The sequence below is a fragment of the Canis aureus genome, chromosome 5 (genome assembly GCF_053574225.1).
Source record: "Canis aureus isolate CA01 chromosome 5, VMU_Caureus_v.1.0, whole genome shotgun sequence".
NCBI classification, from domain to species: domain Eukaryota; kingdom Metazoa; phylum Chordata; class Mammalia; order Carnivora; family Canidae; genus Canis; species Canis aureus.
Genome location: NC_135615.1, coordinates 36,486,371 through 36,501,550, shown reverse-complemented (window position 1 = coordinate 36,501,550; position 15,180 = coordinate 36,486,371). Strand labels below are relative to the sequence as shown.

The following is a 15,180-nucleotide window of genomic DNA, read 5'->3' as shown; positions in this document are numbered from 1 at the left end:
TATGAATGTGCAAGGTTTTCTTCTGACTCTATTAAAATTTCAAAATCAGTACTGTCCCACACAACAGCAGGCTTCTGATTCCAAGTGAGAATCAATGATAGTTGGTTACATTACCTCAGTAATGTAAACATTCTATTAGCTTTCAGTATTCTCATCTCATATATTCTCATTCACAAGAAAAAGGAGAAAATCTGTGTTAGCACTAGGAGACTCTTTGGGTTCATTTATGTTCAATTTTATTTTCAGTTGAGGAAAGTGAAGCCCAGAAATGAAAAATGACTTGCCTAAGATCATGAAGCTTCAAGCAACAGAAACAAAAACAGAATTTAGGCTTGTCTTATTCCACTGAACCCACGCTGCCACCTCCCATATCCCTCACATATTTTTAAAGTAATTAAGTTCTTACCTGAGCTAGGTTTAATCCAAGGTTCAGGATGGTAAAAGAGCAGTAAAGTAATGCCAGGAAGAGGCAAGACAGAGGAAGAAGAGATTATAGCAGGCAAAATGGGTTGGCGAGGAAGGATCCGAACAGAAAGAAAAGAAGGCAGGGAGGAGGGTATCCTAAATAGCTACTACTGACTGCACAGCTCCTGTTTTTTCCTAATCCTCTAAGGGTTTCTCCTAATTGCCTCCTCTTTGCATGGATTTTAGTTCCTGACTGGAGATAAAATTTCTCATTCTGTTATCCTCAAGGTGCAGAAGATAGAATTAAGGGCTCTCCCAGATAATTCAAATGTATTGTAGATGGTCAAAACAGGAAAAGCATTTTTGTCCCACTGAATAATTTGCTTAATATTATTTCTCATTGGGACACCTGGGTGGCTCAGTGGTTGAGCGTCTGCCTTCGGCTCAGGTCATGATCCTAGAGTTCTAGGATCGAGTCCCGCATTGGGCTCCCTGTGAAGAGTCTGCTTCTCCCTCTGCCTATGTCTCTGCCTCTCTCTGTGTCCCTCATGGACACATTTATTTCACTAATATTAGGTGTTTTTTTTGGTCATTTTATTGTTAGTGATAAATAGAAACATCAAGATATATAGGTGATCCAAGGGGTCTTTTGAGAATACTGATGTGTTTATCAAAGCACTAAAAAAGCAGGACCTTCAACACCTGATACTCTCCAAATCCACTCAAAATAGAAAACAAGAAATGAGGTTAAAGAAGCTCTCATATATAAGATAATATGGAAGACAAAAGAACCAGGCATGTCTAACACAGAACTTGGTGTGTCTCATTTAGCGGTGGCTTTAGGAGCCAGGCAGGTAAGATTAAGAACTCCTGGTGGTATGAAAATTGAAAAGTGCTGCTTATATGGCTCTGCTGCTATTACTACTTTTTTGTACATTCTTCTTTGTCTTGATGTGTGTTGTGACTCCTCTATCAGCCTTAAACTTTTTCTTGTTTTATTTTCTAAAGTGCCTATACATAAAACCAGGAAATTCCACTACATTAAAACATGAATATGTTGATGGCTGTTCTTTTCAGAGGGTTGTTTTTCCTTCTCTATTGCATCAGATTTTTGGCAGAACCTATAGTTTGGCCAAGGCAATCCATTCTAGTGTCCCTGTGTTTAGCTTGTTAAACATACTGGCTCTTCATACTTGGGGCTGTGGAACTAAGCCCAGAATTAGTCACATATTTATAAAGATTACTCTCGTGATCAACAATACCACAGTATTACAGGAGGCACTCCCACCCACTGCTATGTCCCAACCCAAATAAAACATAAAACACTAAAACCAAGTAAGTCTTTAGATACAAGTCAGGAAGCACAAAAAGAGCCTGAACTTTGAGGATTTGAGTGTCGCTAAATTTGTTCAGTGTCATCTGATTGCAATCCTTTGGTCCTTATTGACACTCATCATCCATAAGGAGCTAACCCCAGCAGAGGCCTATCTGCTAAAGTCACAAAAGACAAATTGCAGAGGCTTGAAACTTTCCCACTTACAAAATGATACGGAAGAGAACAATAAGGAATTTTTAACACAGATTTGGTAGATAACTAGTCTACAAAACACTTTTCCAAGGCAGTCTAAAAATGATCTTCAAAGTGTAAAATGTGAGATGCCTGTTAGAAATACAGTATTAACAACTTGGTTCAATAGGATTGTGAATTGGGTAATATCTGCATGACCACTGAAAGGATCACACCCCACTTCTAAACACTGTTCATCTTTTTATTGAATATTCTGGTAAATATTTCACATTAATACAGGCTACATTAAGTAGAGCCACTATATGACAAGAAATTTACTCAACTTTTTCCTTTTAGTATGTAAACAATTGTACATGTATTTACCACCCTAAAAGGTTGAAACATGTAATCATCTAATTCTTTTCTGCATACAAGTAGCATTCAGTATGTTTAGCCAAAAGCACTAAGTTCAAAGTGGCTAAACTAACCAGAGAACATAATCAGGTGGATAGGAAATCACTTTGTTCTTATACAACGGGCAAATTTCCATTGCTAATGCCTCAGAGAAAATTGCTTAGTTAGGCACATTAAAAAAAAAAAAAAAAAAATCCCCAGAGTTCTTCCAAGGTCATAGGTTTCTCAAACAAGGCTAAAGAGTAAGACCTTCTAATTTAGTTGACATATTTGAGATGCATGTTTCCAATATGAGGAGCCCACGTGCCAGGCCAAATCTGAAAAGGGGGAGGAAAAATTGGAATTTCTAATTAGGAATCTTTAGACATTTACAAATTGAATATATAAATGCAATGGCAATTCACTGTTTCTGCCTAGGAAGAATACACATACATGAGATAAAATGTTTAGTAGCATCATATTGATATTGAAAAAATTCAGATGAAGATGGTCAGATGTCATGACTTGATATTTAGATTTTGTATTACCCAAAGAATTAAAAGAATAACATGACAAAATAAAAGAGCATTAAGTCTATTTTACCTGCTGGGCATCAGTGCATTCAGTTGAATTTTGAATAACTTTTATCATAGGGTTCCAAGCAGGATCTGGGTTGTGAAGTCCATTAAACAGAGGTCCTCCTGGAACATCAGCAAGCTGAGGATGAGAGGGTATTATGGTGCCTCCATACATGGAAATTGGCAGACCCTATGACAGCAGAAAGAAAGGTTTAATCCTGAAGTGATTATAAATGATGATTCCATAATTCCAGATTAGATATCTCTAATTTCCCATCATCCACAGAGCTCCTTAGGAGTCTTTAAAAATATAGCATCATACAGTAGTGAAAAACCAAAAGTGGTTACCTGCATAAGCAATACTTTTTTTTTTTTTTAAGATTTTATTTTTTTATTCATGAGAGACATACAGAGAGAGGCAGAGACATAGGCAGAGGGAGAAGCAGGTTCCCTGTGAGGGAGCCCAATGCAGGACTTGATCCCAGGACCCCGGGATCACATCCTGAATCAAAGGCAGATAGATGCTCAACCACTGAGCCACCCAGGTGCCCCAGCAGTACTTTTCAACAAGAAGAAAAACAACCTAACGAAGTCCAGTATCAGGAAATTTCCCAACTTTGATGAACACATATAATACCTTCAACTTTTCCATATTTTAGTTTCACCAATAAGCCTGTGCTAAGTAAGAAGAAAAGGGAAACTACTAAAAGATCTGGCCAAGTCATGGAAACAAACTTGTTACACCAAAAGGAAGAATTATTTCAATACAAACTATTCCTTAACACTAGCTGGCAAAGTGTTAAACAAGTTACAATGTTTGTTGACTCACTTTAGAAAAATCCAGAAAACTGCTTGCCATAGGTTGATGAAAAATGTTAGAGGGGGCTACCATTCCAGAATCATCTCTCTCCATTGGTTGATGCTGGGAGAATGTGCTTGGGTCTGATAATTGTTGATGCATTGGATGGTTCCCTATCACAGACTGTGACCAACCTGATAAGCCTTCTGGAAAGAAGAATTGAGGACAAGGTTTGATATTTATTTGGGTAAAATGACAATATATTACTACTTGAACTTTTTTCATACTAAATTTTAACAAACTCATTCCTTGGAAGAGCTCAGTGCCTGTTCATGACAATCTCTGCAAACCAAAAGAACCAGTTCCTGGAAAACTGGGGAAAGTCCTTTGAATACCCCAAATACTCTACCTCGTCTTTTTCAAAAGACCAAGTGCTCTCTGAAGGAACATTAATGATTATCCTATTCTACACTGGAAAGCTTAAAAGGGAAAGGAAGTACACTTTGAATCTTTTACTTCTAATCTATATTTATTATTATTATACATATTACATATATTATTATGTATAAATCAAATTAATATTCCAATCTCTGAGACTGGTTTGAATTCTTCAAAGGTATAAACACTCCTACCGACTGTTAAGTGTAGGAACTAAGCTATTTTGTTTTAAGGAACTATGTTTTAATGGCAAAATCCCACAACTTACTTGAGATATCTATCCCTCTGGACATAGGACAAGGTAACTATACCTGACATAGCGTTGACACCAAATGACCAGATTCCACTGTGTCCAACGGGAGCGACAAAACTGGTCCCCACAGGGGCTTGTGCGACAGACCCTCCTTGTCGAATCCGGGCTAATCTCTCTGTTCCAATGGGGGGAGGTATCTTTCGATCCTGACTGGCACTGCCTCCTTTTGGTTGGCCCAATGTTGGTGGGGCAGAGGTGGCTGAAAGAGGTGAAGATGATCCCGAAGAAACAGATGGAATAGGAGAGTCACCTGGTGGCAAAATATTTGTCTATTGTTTTATTACATTAAAAACTAATTATAAGAATATGAGAAACCTTGTTGGAAACATCTATTCCACAACACAGGTTCTGTAAAGAAAAATTTCATTTTATAAGATCATTCAAATGAAAATATGTAAGTTCTATGAATATTATCCTATATTACTTCTGCACATACAAAGTATAAACAAATAGTCTAAAAATTTTTTTCCAGGTTGCTGAATAAAGCTAGAAAGGAAGGCCATATTAATTTAAAATTTTAAATTAACTTAAATGTGGCAATGTTTGTACAGTAACCAGCATATTGTTTGGAAAAGAGCTGGTGGTCCTCTATATTTAGCTATTCTCTTTCTACAGTCCTTTTTCTCCATAAGGATAAAAAGTTAAATGTTAGCAAATATCTTGAATTCAACTCGTGGCTTTGTTTCTTAATGGGATTTTCAGGTAATGTTGGTAGTTTTCCTTGTCAAAAGGGCCAATACTCCTTGACTGCTTCATGACGCTCATTTTAAAAAATCAAATCCTGTTTAAGTACTGGGAGAACTTCATCTGTTCTAAATATTGAAATAATGAAGAACAAAGGCATATTTTCACTTACAAGTGGCAATAATATGGTTTCCTAAAATGTAAAGATAAACTAAGAATCATACCAAACTGACTAGATACATAAATCTGCTTCTTTCCAGATTAAAGAAATTATTTTGCAATTCTCCCCACAAAGGGTCCTTTTATAAAACTACATGTAGTACCTCTTTTCTTCATTCAACTCAGAGTAAACATTTCTGGCTTGGAAGGATGTCTTGTTCCTTCTCAAGTTTTCTACGAATGACTGACAATTTTTGACAGGACTGCAATACAAACCTTTGGTATCTGCAAGCCATCATACCAGTTACTCTAGTTTACTAAACTTTAGCTTACTAAAGTTACTATGTAGTATTCCCTGAAACAAATAGTTTCATAATTTATTCAAGACTCTTTGGGAAGAGTTCCTTCAGGATTCCTACATGAGTTTGAGGCGCTTGTCCAAGGATGGGGGGAAAAATGTTGTCTGTTGAAACTTGGAGTCCCAACAGGAGCTGGCCCTTGCAGGAAAACCCGTGTTCCAGGTATGCCGGAAAAACTTGTCAGAGTAGCTGAAGAGGAAGATGGGGAGTTGCCTGATGGGTCAATGGATGGTAAGCCTGCAAGAAAACAGGTCCAAGACATCCAATTAGCCAAGGCTTAAAGCTAAAACTAAACTAAAAGCTAACTAAAAGCTTAAAGCTAAAACTAAAGCTAAACTAAAAGTTCAAAGTATACTTAATTCCTTTTGAGTCCCTCAGGCTTCATGAATGGAGCCTGCTTCTCCCTCTGCGTCTCTCATGAATAAATACAATCTTAGAAAAAAAAATTTAGAACATTTTTGTCTTCCCTAAAAGAAACTCTGTACCTATTACCTGTAACTTCTCATTCTCCAAACAACCAATAATATACAGTCTCTATCAATTAGTCTGTCCTGGAAATTTCATATAAATGGAATTATATAGTATGTGATCTTTCTGCAACTGGCTCCCTTCACTTAGCATAATGTTTTCAAGGTTCATCCATGCTGTAGCATGCATCTGTACTTCTTTCCTTATCACTGCTGAATAGTAATCCCATTATATCAACACACCACATTTTATTTTGGTATTTATCAATTGAGGGACCGTGGGTTGTTTCCACTTTTGGGTTATTATGCTGCCATGAATATCTGAATACCAGTTTTTTGTGTAGACATGTTTCTCTTTCACCTAAGAGTGGAATTACTGGATCAATATGGTAACTACATGTAACTTTTTGAAGAAATGCCAAGAACTATTTTTCTCAAGTTGCTGTATGACTTTGAATTTCCACTGGCAGCATTTGAGGTTTCCAATTTCTCCACATCCTTCTCTATTGTCTTCAGTATTACTAATTCTTACCTGTCAACCAGAAGAATAAACTGTATCTATGACAAATTATGAAAAACAAGGATCAACAAAAGAAACTAGATAGGCAGTTAAAAGTCCAGGCTTACCAATCCTGGACCCCAGAGGGAAGGTCCAGGCTAAGGCTTGCTTTCAAAAAATGATTGTTTTTAATTAACAGTAAATAATTGAGGCTATATAGATGTGAGTAATTAAGATCTCCAAACCTTGTTCTCTACCAAACTAGATGGATAATTTTTTCTCTCCTTTTACTTTTGTCTAAAAATTAATAATCTGTACACCTTCTGGGATACAGTATTAGAGTGCAAAAAGCTCAAACACTGGAATATGAGAGACCTGAAGTCAAACTTGGGCTAAGGCACTTGTAATTCACACGTTAGTGCCAGTCAGTTCAAAGATTAATGTTTTCTACACGGATTGCCCGAGCACTGGCAATGAGTTCTTTCACCCTGTGGCCTTTGAAAACCTCTATTGCAGTTTCCCCAAAATGAAAAGTTAAAATAGATACTGATTTACAGAAAAAAATAAAGAAAGGAAATGGAAGAAAGAAATCCAAGAGAATATTTTGGACTATAGATGATCTTATGTAACCTTATATATCTACTTGAAAGATTATATAACAGTTATGTTTTCCTAAAAGACAAGTAAATTAAAAAAATATCTGGAAGTTAAGTTAGTTTATGGATAAAATTATACTATATCCATAAACTCCCAAATTTTCAACACCACAGATCAGTTTATGATTAGCAAAAAGGAAGGATGGGCTATAAAAGACATTTTTCTAACTGAAAGAAAACTGCTAAGTGGCCACAGAGCTGCTGCTTCTTCTTCTTCTTCTTCTTCTTCTTCTTCTTCTTCTTCTTCTTCTTCTTCTTATAAGATTTTATTTTTATTCATGAGAGAAAGAGAAAGAGGCAGAGACAAAGGCAGAGGGAGAAGCTGGATCCTGGATCCCAGGATCACGCCCTGAGCTGAAGGCAGATGTTCACACTGAGCTACCCAGGTGTCCCAAGCTGCTGCTGCTTCTTTTTTAAAAAGATTTTATTTATTCATGAGAGACACACAGAGAGAGGCCAGAGACCTAGGCACAAGGGAGAGGCAGACTCCCTGTGGGGAGCCCGATGTGGGACTCGAACCCCAGACTTCGGGATCACGACCTGAGCCAAAGGCAGACACTCGATCACTGAGCCACCCAGGTGCCCTTGGCCAGAGCTACTTACCCCCATTCCATGTCAGCTACGACTTCTTCTTCTTTTTTTTTTTTTTTTTTTAAGATTTTATTTATTTATTCATGAGAGAGAGAGAGAGAGAGAAGCAGAGACTTAGGCAGAGGGAGAAGCAGGTTCCATGTAGGAAGCCCGATGTGGGACTCAATCCCGGGACTCCAGGATCATGCTCTGAGCCAAAGGCAGGTGCTTAAACGTTAAACCACCCAGGTATCCCTCAGCTGTGATTTCTAATTTGCTTTTCAGAATAGTGCAAAACACTGTGAAATCTGGCTCCTAGATTCTGGAAAACAGACTCTGGTTTTTTACTTATCTTCAAGGCAACACTAGACTCCTATCTATCTTTATCTTCCTTATAATGCCTCAGCAGCTAATCTGTAATTTTGAGAAACCAAAATGATGAATCTAAATTGGTCTTTTTACAGTAAGAACCCACAAATGACTGGATCTCTTCAATCATCTCTATCTAATGTAAATAATAAAGAATACTATGAAATATGAAACATCACTTAATATTCAGTTTGAAGACCCAAGACTGATAACAAAGAATAATGTAGATTAGGGACTGGTACCTTTGCAAGACAAACTTTTTAAATCTGAGAAATGCAAACCCTTGCTATGATTTAAAAAATGTCTATAGGGCCACCTGGGTGTATGTAAGTACAAAATAGCTGCTTTGTTATCTTGGAGGAATCAGTTATGCTGGTAGAACCCCATACTGAGCTGCAGTAATAGTTATAACTTACCCACTGGACTAGTAGAAACTCGCTGGGAAGGTCTGAAGCCAGGTGCCTTAGAGTTGTCTGGGTGCACATTTTCCAAGTGTCCAAGTACAGAGTTACCCAGGAACGCTGACTGAACAGTGAAAGAGGCATCTGCAGCAACTCGTGAGGACAGTGGACCATCTCCCCAACCCTGGTTAGCTGGCACCTGACTGCTATCAAAAAGACTACTGAAGTGATTGAAAAGCGTGGCTGGGCCAAATGTAGGTGGCAAAGATTTATTTGCTGGGTTAATGTGCATCTGAGAACCATTCATAATGTTCATGGCTGAAGAAAGCTGCACTGCAGCTGGTGGGCCTTGAGGTGGTGTTAAAGGAACTGGATTTGTGACAAAAATAGACTGGGGATCCTGGTGGATAGTTGCATTTGGTACCACTGAATAAAAAGAACCTCTGGGCTGCATTCGATGAGAAACTCGAGGTGCTGGTACAGCTAATTGAGGTAAATTACTGGTGTCCTGATTATCAGCAGCAACCAGTCTGGGTGATGCCAAAGTCAATGGAGCTGGTTCTGAGTTAGATGCAAAAGGCATCGACATGGGACTTAAATCAGACACACTGGATGGTGGTACCTCCTCCTGTGTGTTACTGGAGGGAGGAGCAGGACTACTGGATGGGTGAGTTTCTGGAGCTCCTGGGGTGTTGCTGGCAGAGCTACTGCAACTATTGGCAGTGGAAGATGGGGTGCACAGGTGTGCCATGGCCTGATCCTGTGTGGATACTTTCTCTTTGGGGGGTGGCATGGCAGAGAAAGACTCCATCTTCTGTGAAGAAAGCTGGGCTTGAGGAGTACTTGCGGGCAGAAATGTGGTGGGAACTTGCCCGCTAGTGACAGGTGCAGAGGAAACAGAAGGCAAGGAACTACAAGTGCTTGTCACAGAAGAAATCACTGTTGCCGGAGGACTCGTCTTAGGTACACAGGCAAACAACTGCTTTCTGACTGATGAAGGAGTCCGGGTATTAGTCACACACAGCTGCTGACTGGCAGCAACTACTGAAGAGACAGTGATAGGACAACTGGCGGTAGCTAGCCCAGCAGACTCTGAGGGTAAGACAGTCCCGTTCTGGTTAGGTAGACGGCCTGCGTTATTATGCTTTGGAGAGCTATTGGTGTTGCCAGGATTCACAGGTCTCACTGGGAATGGCCCCCAAGTGTTAGGAGAGGGTGAAAAGGTTCCTCCAAACTGGGCCATGGGTAAGCGAGGATGCCGAATCTGTTGCATAGTTTGAGCAGCCAGCAGGGCAAAATGAGGGTGGGGGTAAGCCAAGGGTAGAGAAACTGGGAAAGAAGAACGTACATTTGCTGGAACATTCTTGGTAAGTTTATTAGTTGGCTGGAACGTAGATAATGTTGTCGCCTGTGAGGTTACAAGAGTTGGAGCACCCAAAGGAAATGCATTTTTACTGGAAGCTGCTGTGGTGCCTACTCCAGATGAGAAGTTTGCATGGATAGATTTGGTGCTAGCAGGTGTTCTGATATGATTTTTAGGAATCAAGTCTTCCAGTTCCTTAGCAGGATCTTGAATAAGTGCATTGATAAGCTGAACTGCATATCTTGTTGATTCTGTACCACCCCTGGGGAGAAAACAAAAAACAAAACAAGATCAAAGACATAAAAAACCAAACCAAAACAAAAAAAACAGGTAATCTTAACCATAGAATAAAATTCTTTTTTTTTAATTTTATTTATTTATTCATAGAGACACAGAGAGAGAGAGAGAGAGAGAGAGAGAGAGGCAGAGAGAGAAGCAAGCTCCATGCAGGGAGCCCGACGTGGAACTCAATCCCTGGTCTCCAGGATCACACCCCAGGCTGTAGGCGGCTCTAAACCGCTGCGCCACAGGGGCTGCCCTAGAATAAAATTCTTGATTGTACCATATCCTAACAAAAGTTTGCTTCTAAAAATATTTAATTTCCATACAGAACAAGTAATATACATTTTTCACAATTACCTTATTGTGATCATTCTTTCACCATTCTTATCTTTTTGTTTATCCACATCAATATGGGCGCCTGTAACATCTTGTATTGCAGTGATGTTGCAGCCTCCTCTTCCCATTATCCTGGAAACTACAGAAGCTGGAACAGACAATTTCTTTGACCTAGAAATTGAATACTACACATGAGCTCATAAAAGCAAATTGTCTTTATTTAAAAAGATGTCTCAGTGACTATGTTCATGGACACCTGTAGAATAATATTTCTCAAACATTAAAGGGGAAAGTATTACAATTGACCTCTTACATTGACTTTAATTTAGTGAAAGTAAAAATTACTTGTCATTTAAAACAAAAATGTTTTTTAAAAAAGATTTTATTTATTTGATACACACACACAGAACACAAGCAGGGGGAGCAGCAGAGGGAGAGGGAGAAACAGGCTCTCTGCTGAGCAGGAAGCCTGATGTGGGGCTTGATCTCAGGACCCCAGGACCATGACCTGAGCTGAAGGCAGATGCTTAACTGACTGAGCCACCCAGGCACCCCATAACAAAATTGTATGTTATATATTTTAATTAATTTATTTTTAAAGATTTTATCTATTTATTCATGAGAGACACAGAGAGAGGCACAGACATAGGCAGAGGGAGAAGCAAGCTCCCTATGGGGAGCCTGATGTGGGACTCAATCCTAGGACCCTGGGATCATGGCCTGAACCAAAGGCAGATGCTCAACCAATGAGCCACCCAGATGCCCCACAAAACTTTATTTTAAATAACTTGTGATCTAAGCATTTAAATCTGCTCCAAACATCACATGTCAACTAAGCTGCAACAACCATATGGACACACTCTTCCGAAGTTTAAATGATGTATAACATACTGTTAAACTTCATACCAAATACTAGAGGCTAGCTTATCAATGTCAATAATTTATACTTAGCAATAAAAAAAAAAAGCCTCAGATTTGAACTACATAAAAAGCAAGTCACAGGTGGAATGCGAGACTTCCATTCATATGTGAGCTGAGCAGAGGTGGAGAGAAGACCAGAGGCTGAACTTGGGATCTGATAAGATGGCCTCCTGCCCCTAAGGACTATCAACGAAACCCAATGTTTGCTGGTAGAAGCAGTTCTTAAGCATTAAAGCAGAACCAGATGAGAGTTATTTTCCCATTATTTTTAAGTCCTCAGTGCTGGGCCCCATGATTTCCCTTTGCAAGGAGGGAACTGCAAAAACCTGCATTATTCCATCCAAAAGAGTAACAATGGCAGCCCTTGAGGTACTTTTCATGATTAAAATTTACCACACCTTAATGCTGGGAAGGATATATTCAGATACTTTGAAAAGTAGAGCATGGATTAGGCTATATGCCACGAGTAATACTTAAATCAATCTGGAAATGTCTGTAAATATATTTTGTTATTGTGAAGCCAACATTTGTTGTGTCATATAAAATATGTATACAAAATTTACATATGGCTTCTCATTTTACTTTAGCCAACTAACCACATTCAAATTATTAAGTAATTGGGTAACTGCTTCTCAAGGGTGCATCTCTTCTATTCTGTCAAGATTTCTTTTTGTTTGCATTTAATGGACACAATCTTTAGGAACAGTACAGAATAAAAACCCAGACATCTCAGTCCTTTGGTTATTTATTTATTTTTTAAAAAGATTATTTATTTATTTATTCATGAGAGATACAGGGAGAGAGAAAAAGAGAGCGAGAGAGAGGGAGACAGAGAGAGAGAGAGAGAGAGAGGCAGAGACACAGGCAGAGGGAGAAGCAGGCTCCATACAGGGAACCTGATGTGGGACTCAATCCCACCAGGACTCCAGGATCACACCCTGGGCTGAAGGCAGGCGCTAAACTGCTGAGCCACCCAGGCATCCCTCCTTTGGTGATTTAATGCCATTAGCAAATCTTCCTTGTTGTAAAGCGTGAACAGAGGCTAAAATTATCATCTGGACTGTACAAAACATTTTAAAGCAGTGGCCTGTCTGTTTTTATTCATCTCCTTCCTCATGGTTTAAGTATAAAGCATTGTAATTCTTTTTTGAGGGTGAAGATAGTTTTAATATTATGGGCTCCTTTCCCCCTTGTTATGGTGAATAGCAACTCTATTGGTTAATAGTGGCTAACCAGTTCTTTAGAACACACTCTCCAGCAAAGTCTAACTTTACTCAGGAGCCCCTGGGTGGCTCAGTCGGTTTAATATCTGCCTTCAGCTCAGGTCATGGTCCCAGGATCCCAGGGTCCTGGGATTGAGCCCTGTGTCAGGCTCCCTGCTCAGTGAGGAGTCTACTTCTCTCTCTCCCTCTGCCACTCCCCCTGCTTGTACTCTCTCTCTCAAATAAATAAAAATCTTTAAAAAAACCAGTCTAACTTTATTTAAACAATGTATATGGACAAACTTGACTGTTTTTATTAAACATACATCATAGTCCTCACAAATAACATTGTGACTTTGCTGTCAAGTATAGAATCTTTACAAGAAGCTTGTGAGCATTTTGTATGGTTTGTCTGGAAATGTCTGGAAACATCTGAAAATGTCTATAAATACATTTTGTTATTGTAAAGCCAACATTTGTTGTGTCATATAAAATATGTACACAAAATTTACATATGCCTTCTCATTTTACTTTAGCCAATTAAACACATTCAAATTATTAAGTAATTGGGTAACTACCTCTTTAAAAAAAAACCTATGCATAGTCTCTGCCAGTTAAAAAGATAAGACTAATTCTACTTACCTTCTTACAACTTCTTTCCATCCTTCTTCTCTTTTCTGTCCCCTTTTGGGGCTAGTCAGATTCAGCTTTATGTTTGGAGAACTTAATGGCAATGGCACTGACTTACAGCTTGTTGATAAGGAATTAGTACTTGTTTCACCTTCAAGTCTGAGAAGAAAGAATTATCAAGTCCAGTAAAACAAATTTTAAGACTGAAACTCACGAGACCATTTATAGACAAAGTTATGCTGAAATATTTGAATTAAAATTTGGCACATCAGTTCAGAAAATCAGAAAAAACAGAGCAAAGAGCTATTAATACTGAAATTATCTATTTCAGTATTAAAGTGGACTCAGAAGCCAGAAGTTGCACTACAATCAGTAAAAATGACATAGTGAAAATAAAATCAATATATGCTAGTATTTTCAACTTCAAAACTGAATCATAAAAATCTCTAATAATCTCACTTCCTAAGTTGCATGTGATTAGGACAGTAGTGAATTTCAGTTTTGAATACTGAAGACAGATAATGTGGTAGATCTAAATTGTTTAATACAACTTGTGCTAAAAAATGTATTTCAGATTCTTGAGTGGGTCATGAAAAAGGAAAGGTGGATGTAGAGTTAACAATCAGAAAAATTTACCGTGTCTGAGTTTTGGAAGTGGCAGTACTTGTCTTCTCTTCTTGGGAATGGAGTAGCAGTGAGGTGTATCTCCTATCACTAGAGGAATTCACATCCATAGTGAAATTTAACTCTTGGCTTTTACCACCACTGCTACTCTCACTGTTGCAGTCTGTGTTGTCCAAGTTATCAGAGTCACTATTTCCACCTGTACCACCACCTCTGGGTTCTCCATTTATTTTATTTTTATCAGCTTTTTGCTGTGCTAAGGATATATGTTGTTCTGGTAATATTAAATGAGCAGTGGGAGGGGTCTCCTTTGTTTTGTTCTTCTTATTTTTCCGATTGGTGCTGGGGGTTGTCACCACGTTGGCCCTTTTTTTCCCAAACACATTTGTGAATGTTGCAGATGTTGCAGAGATTCCAATTGTGGTAGTGGTCGTTGCACTAGGAGGTTCTATGGGAACTTCTTGCTCCACTGAAATTATCAAAAGGATAAAAATCACACTCATAGCCACAGATCTCAAAACAAACTGTGACAAGATATACATAATAATTCACAATAATTCAGTCCCTTAAGTCATCTTTTCCTTTCACCAGTATTCATTCGTAAATAAAGAAATCTTCATTGTTAGAACACAGGTACTATATACTATTTTAATGTCTAACTTGATATGAAACATTCATACCATAACATTCTTAAAATCTGAGATGCTACTCGCATGAACTAACCAAAAATCACAATACAGCTTAAATTCAGGAAAATTTTCATAGTTGGGTTATTGTCAATAATGCTGATATAAACTTTGGGGTTGCATGTACCCCTTTGAATTGGTAGGTGGGGAGTATTATGCTATGCAAAATAAGTCTGTCAGAGAAATACAAATACTATATGATTTCATTCATATGTGGAATTTAGGAACAAAACAAAGGAGCAATGGGAAAAAAAAAAAGAGGAGAGACCAACTAAGAAACACTCTTAACTGTAGAGAACAAAACTGATGGTTACCAGAGGGGAGGTGGGTGGAGGATGGGTGAAACAGGTGATGGGGATTAAGGAGTACACTCGTGATGGACACCAGGTGTTGCACAGAAGTACTGAGTCACCTAAATTGTACATTTGAAACTAATATTACACTATGTTCATGAACTTGAATTTTAATAAAAACTTAGAACAATTACTTGTCTACTACGAGCACTGCTAAAATGCACAAAACAACTCTGAGAATAATGA

General features: G+C 38.4%; 1 protein-coding gene across 4 annotated transcripts in view; it reads right to left on the bottom strand.

Annotated features, from left to right (window-relative positions):
* Nucleotides 1-2,153: 2,153 nt before the first annotated feature.
* Nucleotides 2,154-15,180, bottom strand: part of ANKHD1 (ankyrin repeat and KH domain containing 1) — a 118,903-nt gene continuing 105,876 nt past the window's right edge. For 2 of the 4 annotated variants that reach the window (XM_077897499.1, XM_077897503.1), the window contains 9 exons: nucleotides 13,968-14,424; nucleotides 13,344-13,490; nucleotides 10,600-10,749; nucleotides 8,613-10,222; nucleotides 5,696-5,872; nucleotides 4,432-4,683; nucleotides 3,713-3,888; nucleotides 2,909-3,073; nucleotides 2,154-2,643 (listed from right to left, as the gene is read on the bottom strand). In XM_077897499.1, the coding sequence (XP_077753625.1) occupies nucleotides 2,584-2,643; nucleotides 2,909-3,073; nucleotides 3,713-3,888; nucleotides 4,432-4,683; nucleotides 5,696-5,872; nucleotides 8,613-10,222; nucleotides 10,600-10,749; nucleotides 13,344-13,490; nucleotides 13,968-14,424 (3,194 nt within the window). In that variant the 3' untranslated portion in view covers nucleotides 2,154-2,583. The remainder of the gene's footprint in view (nucleotides 2,644-2,908; nucleotides 3,074-3,712; nucleotides 3,889-4,431; nucleotides 4,684-5,695; nucleotides 5,873-8,612; nucleotides 10,223-10,599; nucleotides 10,750-13,343; nucleotides 13,491-13,967; nucleotides 14,425-15,180) is intronic. The other 2 variants (XM_077897500.1, XM_077897502.1) reach the window with 2 other exon arrangements.